Below are 17,952 nucleotides of genomic sequence, written 5' to 3'. Positions count from 1 at the left end.
GTGTCAGACTGATCAAGCTCGTGCATGAGATATGGTAAAAATGTGTTTCTTTCATAGCTGTGCTGGTAACGGGGTGGGTTTCCAGCAGGATCCACTACATTAGGACATCCCTTATTTTCACTCTAAGTCCTCAGGAGCATAGACTTATACTCATAATTTCTATTTTATACATTAAAAAGGTCATATAAAAGAAGTAAAGTGAAATTGATGAATTAGTTATTAAAAGACAGAGGAAAAGAATTATAAACTAGATCATTTTAATCTAGATGCAGGCTAAGGAATCCTAGTCTGCTAGCCTTTTAAAGTACTCATCAATACCTCTTTGATAATTACCTTATTGCTGTTGAACCCTATGCATTACAAAAATGAATACATGTTAACGATTTTTACTAAAGACCAGCTTTTGGTTGACTGCAAACTTAAGTAGAAAGTACAGATGGTAGCTGTGTATGTACAACCTGCCCCCACTATCTACCTCCCACGGCCGCTCTATGTTTATAGCAGTCCATCACTGAACTGGCTCTGGCAAATACCTAGAGTCCATCGTCTTCCTTAGATGCACGTGGGCTTTAAGAAATGAACAGAACAGTTCCTCCACGTGGTGTGCACAGAGAAGCTCTGAGCTCTCCCATACCCTTGGTCCACCTGTTTATCCCTCCACTGCTGATCACTTCTGATCTTTCCATTGTCTCTGCACTCCCACCTTTGCACCAGGGTCGTTTACTTGTAGTCACACCATGTGGGGCTTTAAACAGTTTCTTTCACTTAGTAATTCACATGCCTTTCCATGGCTTGATAGTTTCTTCTTTTGAACCCTGAGCAATATTCCATTTTCTAGGTATATCCCAGTTTATCCAGCAGGTACTGAAGGGCTTTTGCTTATTGTCAAGCTTAAACAGCTATGAATAAAGCTATAACTATCTGTGAGACTTGCAAGTGGACATGAGCTTGTGATTTGTTTAGGTAAATAATAAAAGCATGATACTTGAACCATACAGTTGTGCTTAGTTTTATAAGAAACCCCCAAGTCTCAAAGTACTTGTGACACTTTCCATTTCCTCCAGCCGTGAATGAGTTGTGTTGCCCCATGCTTGTCAGCTTCGGGGTGGCAGTGAGGTGTGCTTTGGCTTCTAATCGGTGTCTTGGAGTGACCTCAGGGAAAGAGGCTCTATCTGCTTACTTGTCGGTCTATGGTGTCTGTTGAGGGCTTTTTGTACTTTTAGTTATAGTGAGGTTGTTAGCTGGGTCATATGTAGTTGGGCCATTAGTTGTGTTGTTGTTGTAAGACATTATTCTTGGGAAAAGGAGAGCAAACACCCCAGATAAGGGGCAAATGAAAGACCAAAGTACAGATACCACCAAAGTCCAACTTGATAAACCAGTGACTTTTATTGGGCTTATTTATAGAGGTATGGGTGAGGGATTACCTACAAAAGAGATGACCAAAGACAACACCACAGTCCACCGAGCAGAGCACGAGTGATAGTTCACAAAAACTGGGAACCCAGAGCACACTGAACAACCTGCAGGAATCTCAAAAATTTGGAGGGTGTCCTTCTTCAAGTGCCTCAGCTGCTCATTATTTCTTCTAGACAGTTGGGCTGGTCTCTGCTTTTGCCAGGTTTACACTCTGCAGTCTTCACTGTTTATACTCTTGGGGAGGGTATCTAATGAATCTGGTCAGTTTCAGGGACTTCCTGAATTGGTCTTAAGTTGTTTACATACTGTCTCAAGGAACTTGCTTCTCTTTAGGATTTAACTTGCTTTAGAGTGGTTCCATTGTTCCACCTCCCTGTGAACATCCTTTCCTAAGCTTTTCCCACCAAGATGGAAAAGTTTGGTCTAGAAGTAACTGCTAAAGGAAACAGGTTGAACTATTAGTCGGGTGTAAGTTGAGTTTTTGTTAGGTTACTAGTAATTTGATTGTAATTGGACTCTATCAGTGAACTATATCCCTAGCCCTCTTTTTATTTTTTTATTTTGAGACAAGGTCTTACTAAGTTACCCAAGCCAGTCTTGAACCTAAGACCCTCCTTCAACCCCTCAGGTAGCTGGGCTAGCAGCCCTGTTCCACCAAGACTCAGCTTACTGAGTTTTAAAAGTTCTTGTGTATTCCCACTAGTGTGTTTTTATTAAACATTTCTTTTACCATCACTACCACAACCACCACGACCTGCACAACCACCACCACAGCAGAGCCTCCCAGTCTGACTTTTACTCATTCTTTTGGCCTAGTTTTCATTCTGTTTCTTAAAACAACTAAATACTTAAAAAAAAAAAAAGCTATGACTTAAAACTGAAAGAGATAAACTCAGTTTAATTTACGATAGAGGTTATGATTATGAGTGGGAAACATGGTTATATCTACTTCTTTATTTTGTGTGATGGGAGTGCTGTATGTGCACACACATGGCACACATATGGAGGTCAGAAGACAACTTGTAGAAGTCAGCTCTCCCCTTTCACTGTGCAGGTCTTGGGGAATTGAGCTCAGGTTGTCAGTTTGGTCTCACTTACCTTCATCTACTTAGCCATCTCACTGACCCCTGGAAATGCATCTTAAAAACGTGTATTTTGCACATGGAAGCTTTTTATTTTATAACTTGACACCCCTTGCCATACCTCTCTTTCATCTGAGTAGACATGCCCACTAGTAAGGACAGGACAGCTGTGACATGGGACAACCATATGCCAAAGCTCTCATACATTTCAGCTTCACCCTCGCTGAAAATACAAAGTAGCTGTGTTCTCTGAGATGGATTTCTGTGTTGTAAAACTGGCCCCTGAGTCTCTTAGGATGCTGCCCGTATGAAGCCTGTCTGAGGGACGCCAGGTTTGGATGACACAGTTGCTCATAGCCAGGGAGTGAAAAGCATTTTAGAATTAAGCACCTTTCTTGACTTGTGTTCTCCCTACTTCAGGGTTCAGGGTCATTGTGCTCCTGGGTCAGGTTGGTGTTGGCAGTGATTCTGGACCTGTTTCCTGCCACTCACATGGGGGTAGCATGAAACTATAAGTTCTAGTTCTGGTTTTCCTGCTCTTGTCCTATTTTAGAACATGTTTGGGGAAAGTTGGTATGCCCCCATCACCTCTAACACTCACAGTCCACGAGTCTGCATTTAAGTAAAAGAAAAGTCACAGCATGTACCCTGTTTGCTGAAACCTTGACAACCCAATTAGAAGCCCTTGCTGTGGAATGGGAGATGGGAGGATATTGGAAAACCCCTCCTACTCTGTCCTTCACTACTGAGCTCACAAAGATGAGAGAGGTTCTGGAAGTGGGTTGGTTCTTTGTTGTTAGTTGCTTACGCTTGAGAGAGAGTCTTTCTATCCTGTCCAAGCTGGCCTTGAACTCCAGATCCTCTTGCTTTAGTTTCTGAGCTGATGAGATCTGGGCAAGCAGCACTGGGCCCGTTTTCCAGGGAAGTTGTTTTGGAGTTTACCCATATCCCTCTATCCTAGGAAAGGGACCAGCGTCTGATGGGCTGCTACCTCCTCAGCATTCCAGGAACTGTTGGGAGCTGCTTGTCAGTGTTTATCTTCTTCCTTTTGTTCCTTTTTATTTTACTTAAATAATGTCTTTTATTCAAATAGGTTTGCAGTCCTGGGAAGACATTGACAAACTAAATTCATTCCCCAAGCTTGAAGAAGTGAGATTGCTAGGAATTCCTCTTCTACAGCCGTATACCACCGAGGAGCGCAGGAAATTGGTGGTGGCCAGGTGTGTTGCCCTGCTCTCTTCTCTTTCCTTCTGAAAGGACATTAAAGGGGCAGTGCACACTCAGGGAAGCTGTGGGTTGTCCCATCTCCTGAGCAGGCAGTGCACTCTTTGGGGAGCTGTGGGTTGTCTCCTGAGCAGGCTGTGTTTGCTCTGGTAGAGCTCTGGTTTCTATAAAGGAATGCACTGTAGAGAGCAAGACAGAGCTGTCCTGCTGAGACCACTGGGGGAAATTCTCCTGTAAATGTATGTTTTGCCTTTTCGTTTTTAAATACTTAGAACATTTAAAAGCCCATTTTGGGTGATGAGGTGAAAGACTGTTGATGGAGAGTCATCTGATGTTGGTGTCCTGATTTCCTCTAACCTTGTCCTAGAGAGTGTACCTGTACCCAGAAACGGAGCCAGCTCAGCAGCGTCTGCTTTCTCCTTAAGAATACTGGCTGTCACTGTCTTCTCTGCTCTCTGCCTCCTTTATCTCTGATGCACCTCTGCACACTGTGAAGCCTCCCACCATTGTGTATGTGCTTACATGAACCCTTAGCAGAGAAAAGATTTTGGCTAAAATGAAAATGGCCCGGGGGCTTTGCTCTGCACTCTGTGTGTGCCCCACACAGAGCTCTTGAAGGACAGGCTTTGAGGTTTCTGCAGATGAGTTCCTCCTTCTGCACAGTATTGATCCCTCTGCCCAGCTAATGCCCATGTCCACACTGCCATTCGGGTATTTCTTAGCACAGTCAGAGGACTCGGCATTCCCTCCTGGGGAAACCTGAGTCTCATGGTGGGCGGGCTCTGGGCTTTATGCTCCTTCCACAGTTCTTTTACAAGTATAAGATGACTCACGAGTTATATGATCATATCATACATACCGCATTTTGAACATGTGCCATTTAACATGGCAGCCACCAGCCTGGGTGTCAATGAGTACCTGAAGTAAAAACTTGGCTAATTTGAATTCTAAAACAGACACAGGACTTCCCCTAATTTATATGAGTAAGAGACTATAAAAGAGTGTATGACTTACTTTTTAAAATATTGATTACATGTGGAAATGTTTATATTCTTGTTATATTGAATTTTATAAGATATATTGTTAAAATTTTACCTTTTTTTTCCTCTTTAAAATGGAGCTGGAGAGGTGGCTCAGTGGTTAAAAGACCCACTGCTTTTCCAAGGCCCAGAGTTCAGTTCCCAGTATTTATGTACTGCCCATGTCGGGTGGTATACAACCATCTATAACTCCAACTTTAGGGACTCTGTTACCCTCCTGGGGCCTCTGTGGACACCCCCACATGTGAGTGCATACACAGACATAGACATGTGCACATTAAAAGAAAGGAAGTTTGAAGTGGGCTGTTAGGTACTTTAGACCCATATCTCGGCTTGCATCCCATCCACCTGTGTTAGAAAGTGTGTCCTAGCTCTGAGAGATCAGGTTTAAGACAGAACATTCCTGCCACATCTGGAAATGCAGCAATCTTGCATTCTTTTGATGACCTCACTGCACATCAGTCTTCAACAGGAGCGAGACCCCTCCAGCTATGTCTTTCCAAAAACAATGACCAATTGTTTTATTTCCAGCTCCTTAAATTGTCTTTATTGTGGTTCTGACTTACAGATTGCCCTCTGTTTCCAAACTCAATGGCAGTGTTGTGACGGATGGTGAGCGAGAGGATTCCGAGAGGTTCTTCATCCGGTACTACGTGGATGTCCCACAGGAGGAAGTGCCGTTCAGGTGAAGTGTTCTCTCGCTCAGCAGGCTCTGTCGAGGGAGCGCTGGGCCCTTGAAAAGCCATTGCCTTGGGACAAGGTCTGATCTCTAGATCCTAGAGGACTTTGTCAGTAGGTTTTCAAGAAAAGAGGAAAACACAAAAGCAGACATCTTCCTTTCCATAGTGCCATGGTCTCAGCCTGTGGGCCATGACCGTGGAGAAGGCTCAGTGGGTGACAGCGTCTGCTGAGAAAGCATGAGGACACATGGAAGTCAGCTGCACAGCCACCATCTTAGCCATGATGGGGGATGGGAGGGAAGACAGGAGAGTCAGAAGCTCTTGGACCAACAAGCTTGACATACATAGTGGAGAAACAGCAGTGAGGCCTGACACCTGAGGCTGTCCTCTGCCTCCACATGCACTCTCTGAACTAACATACATCCATAGCCACCTATGCACACACACATGCAAGAAAAGGAAGAAGATAGAAAGTATCCTTGAAAAAATAAAAAGAAAAGAAGAAAAGAGATAGCTGGGCATGGGAGCACGTGACAATAATTCCAGACCTCTGGAAGTGGAGGAGGATATAGGACCAAGACATCAATGGTACTGTGATTATGTAGAGTACGAACCCCTTTCTTGGAGGAGGAGTAGGGCCCGAAGAGGAGGAGGAGGAAGAGGAGGAGAAAAAGGAGGAGGGGAGAGAAAAGAAAAGGAGGAGGTAGTGGTGGTGCCAACTAAGTTTGGTGGCTTACATATGTAATCCTAGCATTAAAGAGTCCAGTAGAATTGGGTGTTCAAGGCTGTCCTTAGCTACTTAGTGAGTTTGAAGTTAGCAAGGACTGAATGTCTTCAAACAAACAAACAAACAAACAAACAAACCCCACTATGAACAATTAAACAGAAAACTCCCAAGTGGCAAAAACAGCAACAGGGAATCTTCAAGGCTTACATTAGACTAGGCCTCACTAGACTAACAGGAGCCCTCACTAGTCTAGCAGGGGCCCTCACTAGACTAGCAGGGGCCCTCACTAGACTAGCAGGGGCCCTCACTAGACTAGCAGGGGCCCTCACTAGACTAGCAGGGGCCCTCACTAGACTAGCAGGGGCCCTCACTAGTCTAGCAGGGGCCCTCACTAGACTAGCAGGGGCCCTCACTAGACTAGCAGGGGCCCTCACTAGACTAACAGGAGCCCTCACTAGTCTAGCAGGGGCCCTCACTAGACTAGCAGGGGCCCTCACTAGACTAGCAGGGGCTCTCACTAGACTAGCAGGGGCCCTCACTAGACTAGCAGGAGCCCTCACTAGACTAGCAGGAGCCCTCACTAGACTAGCAGGGCCTCTCACTAGTCTAGCAGGGGCCCTCACTAGTCTAGCAGGGGCCATCACTAGACTAGCAGGGCCTCTCACTAGACTAGCAGGGGCCCTCACTAGGTTTCAGCAGCAGGGCAAACATAAGGGAGGAATGAAAGGCAGGGTGAACCTGGTATCTGTAGTGCTTCTGACTCTGGCTCGTTCCTGCTGGACAGACTCATTTTCTCCTCAGAGGAATTAGTGTTTACAGGCTAATATTTGTGACTAAAAGTTATGAGCATCCTATAGGGCTAGAAGTTTGCCTAAAGATATTTTTGTGGTTATTTAGAAATATTTAAAGTCCTAAGTATTTAAAAATATAAGAGAAGTTAAAGATTCTGTAAAGGACAGCAAGTGGAGGGAGGGGGATTTATCATACCTTTTTTTTTTTTTTTTTTTTGGTTTTTCGAGACAGGGTTTCTCTGTGTAGACCGGGCTGTCCTGGAACTCACTTTGTAGACCAAGCTGGCCTCGAACTCAGAAATCCGCCTGCCTCTGCCTCCTGAGTGCTGGGATTAAAGGCATGCGCCACCACGCCCGGCTTATCATACCTTTTAATGCTTTTAATGTATGCTATACATACGAGGTTTAAACAAAATGGGAAAAAATTACATCCACGGTTGGCAAGGTGGCTTGTCAGGTAAAGGGGTCACAGTGCTCACCTCCAAGCCTGATGGTGGGAGTCTGCCCCACAGGATGGAAGGACACAGCCCAGGTCTCGGGCCATGACCAACACACACATATGATGACATGAACACCAGTTGGTGCACGCCCCCACATATACAGACACACACACTTGCACCACCATACCCACACATAAATACATACATACACACACACACACACAGAGGTACACGTGCACACACATGCAGGAACACACAAGCTATGCTAACACACACCAAATAAATAGATCTTAAAGCTAAAGTATGACCCAGTATCTACCTTTTCCATTTGGCAAACTTACTAATACCTGTAGATATAGCTGTGTAGGTCCAGAAATAGATAAAATTGTTTTCTGTCCTTAATGGTATAATTATCTTGATGTGCATTTATTCCTCTGTAATAATGTTCTAGAATGAAAGCCATAGAAATCAACCTTGATTAGCTGTAATCAGCAGAGAAATGTATTATAAGGGTGTCAGAAGACTTGTGATGCAGGACCCAAGAGGGGTACAGGGAGCTCCTGTTTGATGTGTCACTGCTGGCACTGCTGTCTGAGGACACCACAGTGCAGCTGTGTCTTCAGCGCTGACTTTTCTTATGTAAAGCTCTCTATTACGTTCCTACTGTGTGCCTGCTGCCATTGTGGAGGAGGCTGATGAGGACAACCAGAGGCCCCGTCTTGTTTCTCCCCCATTCTAATCCAAGCTTTGATTGGCTTTCACTTTGACCACAGGCTGGCCTTAAACCTAGGCCCTCTTGTCTCTGCCTCCTAAGTATGGAGACTATGGAAGAACGTGGCTGCCATTCTTGTTTTAACCACATAGTTAAAACTCCATGGATCTTTTTGGGCATTTTCTGGAATTTCTTTTGAGAGACATGAATCATCGGACTGTGTTTATTTATTTTGCTTTTATAGTGGGCGGTGCTGAGGATGGAGCCTAGGTTGGCTAGGTGAGCATTCTCTCTCTGCACTACATCCCCAGCATCCTAATCTTCACACTTTTCCCAAATAGAAACCACATAGCAAAAGTAACATAGCTTCCTTCTTATACTTTCTGGCATCTGGGTGTTCCTTTTCCCAGTTGCAAGAAAGATGGCTGTTTTCGCATGTCCTTAACGTGATTGTTGTGCCCGTGGAAATGAGTTTCTGGTTAGCCCGGTGTTCACTGCTTTCTTCTACCCCCCTTTCTTTTGCTCACAGCCTTCTTTGACTTCAGCCAGTAAAGTTGGAGCCAGCTGCTTGTGTTGGCATCTGCACCCTTGCTGGTTTTCCATATCTGTTCTTTTGTTCTTGGACTTTCTCCCTTTAGACCTGGTAGTAGAGGAAGGGCTAGAGAGGGCCTCTGGGTTCCATCTACACCTAAATATGGCCCTCTATTTCCCCTGACACTTAATCACCTACTTTGCCTGACATTTCAGCCAACTCTTTTGGGCGATACATTTGGTCTGCTGATCTGTGGAAACATCACAGCATGGGTAGCTGTGAGGTGCAGTTTGGAGAAGGATGCTGTTCTGAGGGCTAAGGTTTGAAATCTTGGGGTATGCCATGAACCGCACCGTCATCCTTTGGGATCACAGCCCTCCTCTGGTTCAGGGAGAACTGGATTGTTTTTACTGCAGCAGAAGAGTCTGTGCAGATGGGAGGGGAGTCCCCATCACTCGTAGGGACTGTGGTTCTCACTGGCGAAGCTCTGTTGCTCTTCATGTAATGCTGCAGTTGAACAGGGTTTGTGGGCTCCTTATAGTGATCCTAAAGACTCTAGGATCCATTCACTGCTGCAGAGAATTCACACAGACCCTTTAATGCATTCGTTTTATTTTGTGTAGGTATGTGTATATTCATGTGTGTGTGTGTGTGTGTGTGTGTGTGTGTGAGCATGGAGAACATACATTGACATGTGCTGTCTTCCTCAGTTGCTTTCACATTATTTTTTTTGAGACAGAGTCTTTTACTAAAGCTGGGACTCAGGGATTTAGCTAGAACAGCTTGCTAACAAGTTCCAGGAATCCCCTCTCTCTGAGATTTTGTATGTGTGGTATCCCTAACTCTTTACAGTGGTGTTGTGGCTCTGAACTCAGGTCCTCACAATTGTTAGCACGGTACTGACTGAGCTCTCGCCCCAGGCCCTGACAGTCGATTTAATAACCATTCCTTCCTGTCTGTCTCTTTATGTAATTATGCCTATTTTCCCATCCATTAGCGCTTACATGACACTGCTTGACTGCTTCTGTCCTTCAAGTGGAAGCAAGTAGCCCAGTCCAGACCTCTACCCGCATCCTTGACCCGTGGAGTCTTTTTCTGATGTGGGTGCCGCTCTTTTTACAGCCTTGGAGTAGGAACTATCTTCCGGGTCCTTGTAAAGTTTCATAAAGAAAAGATGGGTAGGAAGCAGTGAGGATGTTAAGATCACTCATCATTCTTGTGTCCTTCAAGGTTTTGAATTCATGCATGTTATCAAAAATACATTGGCATCTCAGCTTTAACATAGTCCATGATTAAACCCATTTTGTCAGCCAGCTGGACACACACACACTGTAACTGCTCTCAGCTGCTGATGGGAGCTGTCAGATTCCAGATGTTTTGGCAAGTGCCTCTGCCAATAAAGCCAGCAAGAGCTACGGTGCCCTTCTTCCCTTGGTCTGAGCCCTTGGGCTCTACCTGACACTTCCTTCCAATGTGTGTCTTAGTGACCAGAGTCTTCATGTAATTATCCTCTCTGAGTGTGCTGTGATCCCATGCTAGCCAGCCAGGATATATGTGTGGAAGGGCAGAATAAATGGATTAATGTATTCTTGCAGGGGGCTTTTTAGAGGAGTAGACTCTGAGCATTCCTGCACACACCTCACTCCATTCCTCTCCAGCACTTTTCTCAAGATGTTTACTTCTTAGATTTATTTTTCCAGTTATGTATAGGTGTGTGTGGGTGCGGGTCTGTGCATGTGGTATAGGTGCTGGTACAGGCCAGAGGTGTCCAATCCCCTGGAGCTGGACTTACAGGTGGTTTTGGACCACCCAGTGGTGATACTGGGAACTGAACTCCAGTCCTCTGCAAGAGCAGCATGTGCTCTGAACTTCTGAGCCATCCCTCCAGTCCTTTCTCCTTCTCCAGTCAGGGCTTCAGCTTGTCTGTGGTCATGTGATGATTACAGACTTTATTTTCTTGCAATATAGAAGCAAAGACATAAACTCTTCTATATTTTTTATGGTGCCTTAGCTGTTTTCTTAGAAAATAAAGGTACTTTTGGAGGGCAGGCAGGAATGGGGTCTTACTATGTAGCCCAGGCTAACTTCAAAGTCATGTTATCTATTTATTTATTTATTTATTTATTTATTTATTTAAAATTTTATATATGTATTATGGGAGTCAATTGTGTGGGTGCCTATGAAGACCAGAAGAGCTCTTCGGATTCCCTGGAGCTAGAGTTGACAGGTGACAGTTGTGAGTTGCCCAACAAGGCACTGGAAACCAAACTCTGGTCCATTAGAAAATCTGGGAGCTTCTTAACTCCTGAGCCTCCTCTCCTGCCCCTGGCTGTAAACTCTTGCTCCTTCCTCAGCCTTGTAAGTGCTAGGATTATAGGCATGCACCACCATGCCTGACTACACTGTCTTTTTAATAGTACCTGTATTTCAGTCTCCTTCCTGGGCATAGTTTATGGGGATTTCGCCATGATATCCTTTTATTTAATCCCATAAGCTAGCAGGTGCTGTGCCTCATGGCCTTGAATTTGCACGCTTTTCATTCTTGGCAGCCCTATCTCAGTCACCCCAAGCCTTCCACGTGACCATGGGTGATAATTAGTTCTTTCACATCTCCACACTGAAGATTTAAAGAATGTCTTTTGTGAGCACTAATATGATACTCACTGGCCTCTCCCAGGCAGAGACCACGCACAGACTGCCCTTCATTACCTGAGAGTCTGTTGCTTGTAATTCATCTACTGCCTGCTAATTTCTTAGTGCAAACAACAGCATCAACTCTGGACAAGTTAAGTCAGGTCGGAATTTAGTAAGAGAATAATGAAAGCCGTGTGGCTCACAGAGCTGACAAGATTAGAGAATTACTCTCGGGCAGGATCAGTGGGACGCAAGGCCCAGCCATGATTTTTGTATCCATACACGAGCAGCATGCTCCTAACAGTGACGTTGGGACAGACAGCAACAGGCAGCACACCATCGTTATAGCCTTGCCCGTGAAGTGTAGGTCTGCATTTGCTACTTGTAACCACTAAGAGCTGGAGAGATGGCTCAGCAGCTAAGGGTGCTTTCTGCCCCTACAGAGGACCTAAGTCGGATTTCCAGGACCCACATGGCAGTTCAAAACTAACGTCTCAGTTCCAGAGATCTGATACCTTCATGTGACCCCTGTGGGCTCTTGGACATATGTGGTGGACCCACTGAGAGACACATAAAGTAAGCACACACACACACAAGCTGTCATGTCTGCATGTTTGCCTAGTACTTAAGATTTAAAGTGACACGTTTGTGTCATTTCTATCTCTTCTAGTTTTTGGGGACACAAGAAGAATGTATTCTCTTCAGTGTTTAAACGTCTTTCAGCTGCTGGCATTTCATGTGTTTTGGGTCACTCCTCCCCCAAGGCTGTCATCTGAAGCTCATTCGGATTCTAGATCGCCAAAGTTGACTTCTGGCATCCACTGCAGTGCCTACCCCAGCAGTTTTTGGATTTATTCAGCAAATATTTTTGAGCCCTTTTGATATGCCAGAACTATTTTGCACTTAAAAAGGAACAGTGGGGGCAGGTAACATGCACAGCTGGTAAAGACACTTGCCACCAAGCCTGACAACGCGAGTTCCATCCACTGTGCCCACAGGAGAAGAGAGAACCCGACTCCTGAAAGGGCCTTTTGTGCCTCTGTATGTGCCATGGCACCCACACCCACAACAGTAAATAATATAATCCATAAATAAATAATACAAACTATAGTGGCATTTATGTTTGACAGCAAGAGGAAGTGACAGATAAGACAGTGTATAAAATGTGTATACTGAAATGCATAGCGTACATGGTATGCATGCTATGAATTAAGACAGTGGCAGAGCATTGCCACTAAACTTACCCTTTTCTCTTCCAGTTACATTCATTGCCTCTTCCTAAGCTACTGACGAAACACACATAGCCCGGGTGCAGTTAGTGCACAGTGGAAGTATGACTCCTTAGGAAACCCAGGGTTTGTACTGAATTAGTAGGGCTTCAGTTTCCTGAAATCCACAGGTATGTCCATTTGTTTTGGAGAAGACATTTCTCTTCCTTTGACTGGACCTGCTGCTGGTGACGGTGGTGCTCTTGAATGGTGTCCAGTTGAATTTCCTGTACCCTGACTTCAGTACTGTCTCTCCTAGTTCAGTTCTCTGAGCCCTTCCTTCTCTGGGTTTCCTGCCTAATGTTAATTAGACATGAAGTCAGTCTTCTTCACTTAGACACTGGAGGAAAGTGACCCAGGTTGTCTCTGTGACATGTGAGGGCCATGAGGGTGGCTGAGGGTCCCTGAGGACAGCAGGGTTGTTTTCTCCACACGGTTTGGTTGTGATTGGTCATCTTACAAATGAACTCAGTAAGGACAATCCAGAGATCTGCCATCTGTTTACCTACCCCAGAATAAACCATTTTGGGCAGAGAAGGGAGCCATACTTCAGTGTTGTGAATGTGTCTCCTAAGAGTACAGTAATTGCCTGTGGGTGCTCAGTTACCCTTGTCATTGTCGTCTTTTGCTGGGTGGAGCCTCCTTGCTGTGGCTGCTCATGGCAAATAACTGGCCAACATGGAATGGAGTCTCCCAACATAGGCTGAGTGTTTATTTACTTTCTGAAACAACCAGAGAAGAATAGCCTCTGTTCTCTGTCTCTTGGCCCTTGAGCATCCCCGAGTTGGCTCTGCTGGTCAATAGGCTTCCTCTGTGCCTTGTCTCCCAGTGGCTCTTGGAGCAGTAGTGTCCTGTTTCATAGTAAGTCGAGTGTGTGCTGCAGGTGGCTGGAAAGATGTCCTCTCCTGGTTGATCATGTTTCAGTTACCGGATTCTCCTGCTTCACCAGGAGAACTTCGAGGAACTGACTCTAGATCCTAGCTGGGGTCCAGGGGACATTTTAACTTATTTACTGAGAACTTGCTATAAACCAAGCGGCATTGGACTAGAAACTGAGGGTGCAGGGATAAACTGCAATGTGTAAGAGGCTTGCTTTGGGGCTAAGCTGGAGACCCTTTCCTTCACTGGGTCCTGACCTCTGACTTCCAGAGACTGAGTTCCCAGGCCTTTCTTTCTTGCACCCCTCTTCCTGCACCTGTCCAGTTCATACTTGTAGCCATTCCTGTGGCTCTAGATGCCACCTGTGTGGGGTAGCTGTAATCAATAATTGTAGTAATAAATAAACAATAAATGTAATAATGACTGTAGCTGAGGGTCGGGTCAGGGGTGAATTACCCTGACCTGGTGTTTCCAGTTATCAGCTTGACACCTCGCCTGGATGTTGAAACTGTGTCTGAGATCACACGTCCTCTCCACACACACAATCTTCCTCCACACTCACCCCTCTGCCCCCTCCTCGCTCCTTCCATTCCCACTCTGAGAATGATGGAGTCACTCAGGGTTTCTTTCTCTCTGTTCTCTGTGGAGACCATCTGGGTTCTTTTCCTTTTGAAGTTAGATTTTCACAGACTCTCCATAGATGGCTTCGAACTTCTGTCTGCCGCGTTCTCAAGTCCAAATCTTCACACTGTCTTGCCTCTTCTGTTAATGTCACAGCAGCTGACACAACGTCAGGTTTATATATTTCAAACAACAGAAGCAGGGACCTGCTTGCTGATGACCAGCTGGCTCTCTGTCACTGCAGGCTCTGGCGCTCTCTCTGGCACAGTTTGGACTGCACCAAGCAGGCTGTCTGTGTGGCTTTCTCTCTTGCTCTCACCTTATTTGAGATTTCTTCATCAGCACCCCCTAGCTAAGATGGCGTACCTTGTCTCCTATTATTCCCTTAGCCCACTTTGATCTCATTTGTCTATTACCGGACTCGATTTGTATTATGTTGTCTGTCCATTTGTACGTCAGTGTCTTCACGCCTCTCACACTTGGTACTGTCTGCTGGGTGGAACAGCACTGTTTCCTCTTCAGGGTCCTCCTTCCTCCCCAGGATCCAGACGTTGCCTGGCAATGTACACTGCTCAGTATATGACTGTGCTCAGAGAGCATGAGGAAGACGGTTGGGTCAGGGAAAGGACCGCCCTATCCTAGAAAGCATTTGTGCTAGCCTGGTCAAGGTGAGGGGGATTATTCTGAATGGAAGTAATGGAGGTAAGAGAGGAGCCAGCATGGCTGTGACACTTGCTGTTCTTTCTTACTGTGGTAGGAAATTGCTGGAAGTTTGATGGGGGCCGTGGGGGAGGGTTCAAAGGGTGGGCTTGGGTTCTGGTTATAAGGAGGGCCTGAGAGAGACCTGGAGAGCAAATTGCTCATTGAGACTGTAGGAAACAAGGCTGACTCTAGACACTGAAACTCTTTTTTAGAGGATGTCTGTTTTGGGCTAAACTATAGAATTTAGTCCTGGGGAAACACATTGCGCATTTCTGCTTGTTTTTGAGTATTTACAGTCACAATCCCTCTAGGGCAATGCAACCATCTTTCAGGATGGCGGGAGCCTCCACACTTAAAGCCCAGCACATGTGTCATTACTGCTTTTTGCCCTTAACTGATGCCTGTCACACTGCTTTTGTTTCCGAGTTTCCCTTCATCTTGCCTTTGCTTTCTCTCTCCATCTCCTCTGAGAGATTAGATGTAAATGGCTTCTTTAGCACTGAGCTAATATGTAGTCCTGTTTAATTTTAGAGAGAGAAAAAACAAAAGGAAGCAAGTTCCTCTAGGATCTCAACTTGTCTCGTATCTTTGGGGGTACAGTGGCTTCTTGATTTTGAGCTCAGTGAGTGAGCTAGCTGATTTGGGGTGTCCCTTTTTGAGACCTTAAAATTTCAAACTTTATCAAACGCGTTATAAGAGCCATGGTTGCAGAGGACAGTTAGCAGATGAACCGGTGGACAGAGGAGCTTTGCTTTGCTTTCATTCCCCTCAAGAGCTGGTCCCTCACGTGTGTCCTGAGGGATGCTTGAGCTCTTGGGGCGGCTTCTTTAGAATGTCAAGGATTAGGCGCCCAGTTCCTCGAGTGCTTGCTTAGTGTCACCAGCGGCATGCTTTGTGAAGTATGGAGAGTGGCTTTTCCTGCTAGAGACTAATGGCTTTTCTTAGCTGAGTTGATTGTATCTCCTGTGATTGTGAGACAGGGCAGCAGGCTGTATTTGGACACCACCCCGATGAAGGCCCGTTTTGTCTCCAACATTGGAGGAATCCTAGCGCACTGTGTCCCTTCCCTCATATTCCTTCCACACAGAGGACCTGCTGTTGTGAAGAGCATTCTTCGCCTGGACACGGGTCTCCTGGGGTTCTCGGCATTGCCAAGCTCCATCATCCTCTGTCAGGGTGGTGACACAGCACTGCTCACATTCATCTGGGAGTCTGATGGGAGACAAAAGGGGCTTTCTCCTCCCAGCTCCTCGGAGACCCTCTGAAATGTTAGCTTTCCCTGTGGCCTGCAGGCTTTGTCATGCCAGTCACCCAGGACTGGCTTCTGACTTCTTGCCTCTTTCTCAGCTTCGGCCCAGCAGGAGGTAGCTGCCTTCCTAATCTCTAAAGCAGATACAGAGAAGGATTCAAAGAAGAGGCACAGTGAGGCCCCCCAAGTGCTGCTGGTCTTGGGGACACTGTCTTTCTTCTCTGAACTTTAGCCTTGGCCAGAACAAGTAGCCAGCTTTGCCTTCTTGTTGTTGTTGGCTTGTTTGTTTAATTTTTAAAAATGAAAAATAAAACTAAAAAAAATTACTAAGAATAATAAGTAAGATACTATTTTCCTCTATTTAGAGCTGATGAGTTTATTTTTCGCATTATTTTAATGAAAAAGAAAGACTATTTCAGGAACAATGGGCTGCTTTAGCTTTACCGCTTATCCTCTTTCTCACTCTAGGAAGTCACCAGAGCAAGAATACTTTTAAAGATGTGTTTTATTTTGTAATTGTGTGTGTGCATGCACGCCCAAGTGCAGGTGCCCGCAGAGGCCAGACAGTTGGTCCGATCCCCCTGGAGCTGGAGTTTTGGCAGGTTTGCGCTCACGTCCTCTGCAAAGCTTGTAAGTATACATAACTGTTGCGCCATTGCTCCAGCTCCTCACATCAGAAACCTGGTATACATACATCTTTGGTATCTCTTTAAAATCAACAACAACATAGAAAGTAGGGCTTATATTTCTGTGTCAATGACGTATCTTCCCATGGTCTTTTCATTTTCTGTTTTGTTGGAAACAGTATTAAACTTTAATGCCAACTTTACCAATATTTTACACTATGGCTTACTCTTTAAAAATTACTTTATACCCAGGAGTGGTGGCACACACCTTTGATCTCAGCACTCTGGAGGTAGAGGCAGGTGGGTCTCTGAGTTCAAGGCCAGCCTGGTCTACAGATCGAGTTCCAGGACAGTCAGGGCTGTTACACAGAGAAACCATGTCTCAAAAATATGTGTGGGGTGTGTGTGTGTGTGTGTGTGTGTGTGTGTGTGTGTGTGTGTGTGTATGTTTCCCCCACCATATCTCCCTCCCAGCCTCTGAATTCTTTTTTGTTTTGATTTTTACTATGAACTCCAGTTGGAGCTGGTAGTGTGTGCATGAGTGTAGGGTGATCCGCTGGGACATGGAAACCTCCTGGAGCGGTAGAGGGCTACATCCCTGACCCAACTGATGCTCCCTTCTCTGATCACTTTGTGAGCCCTTATCCCATCCTTGATGTAGTTTGGCTGGCTTCAGTATGTGCTGATCTTACTCTGATCACGTTATAGGGGACATTTTCTCCTATCTGATGGTCACTTAAGACACTCTCCTGGGTTTTGTATGTGTGCTATGGTTTGCATGTGTACTGTGGTTTGTTTGTGCACCATGGCTTTCACTGGGTGGAATTGCTGTCTGTGTGATTTCACACAGCATTTAAGGCCTCCTCTTCCCTGCCAACCTGGCATGGATTCAGTGGTCTGTAATGCTGTCTCTGTCCTGTGTCTTGCTTTTTATTGGTGGTTCTATTTCAGGGGCCTAATCTGGTCCATTGGTATATGTAGGCATATTTGTCCATTCTTATACCATTACCTCATCACAAAGTTACGCTGTCTTAGTTTGCAGCCAGGGTAAGCCTCTTCCCCACCATTGTGTTAAAATTATTTTAGTTATTGTAGGGCTGTTTCTGTCCCACATGAGCTTTAGAACTATAAGTTTCACAAACCCTGCTGTAACTAGATTGTGAACACAGTGCTGGCCTCACTGCCTGCCCTATGTTAGCGGAGGAGCACTCATGCAGTGTGTACAGAGCATTGCGTCCTCATGGGCACGAGCTTGCTTTCTCACAGTGTCTCGCACAGTTTTGTTCAGTTCCTTTCTAGGTACTTAAACTTTTATTGCTCTTTCAA

The 17,952-nt window shown here is 45.4% G+C and overlaps 1 protein-coding gene across 5 annotated transcripts in view; it reads left to right on the top strand.

Moving 5' to 3' along the window:
- Tbcel (tubulin folding cofactor E like) overlaps positions 1–17,952 on the top strand; it is a 59,255-nt gene that overhangs the window by 29,000 nt on the left and 12,303 nt on the right. For all 5 annotated transcript variants that reach the window (XM_021171415.3, XM_085844545.1, XM_021171413.3 and 2 more), the window contains exons 6-7: positions 3,595–3,721; positions 5,334–5,450. In XM_021171415.3, coding sequence (XP_021027074.1) covers positions 3,595–3,721; positions 5,334–5,450 — 244 coding nt within the window. The remainder of the gene's footprint in view (positions 1–3,594; positions 3,722–5,333; positions 5,451–17,952) is intronic.

Source organism: Mus caroli, unplaced genomic scaffold (assembly GCF_978045245.1).
Source record: "Mus caroli unplaced genomic scaffold, Mus_caroli_1 scaffold_11, whole genome shotgun sequence".
Taxonomy (NCBI): domain Eukaryota; kingdom Metazoa; phylum Chordata; class Mammalia; order Rodentia; family Muridae; genus Mus; species Mus caroli.
The sequence above is the reverse complement of the archived record's forward strand: the minus strand, read 5'-3'. Positions and strand labels throughout refer to the sequence as shown.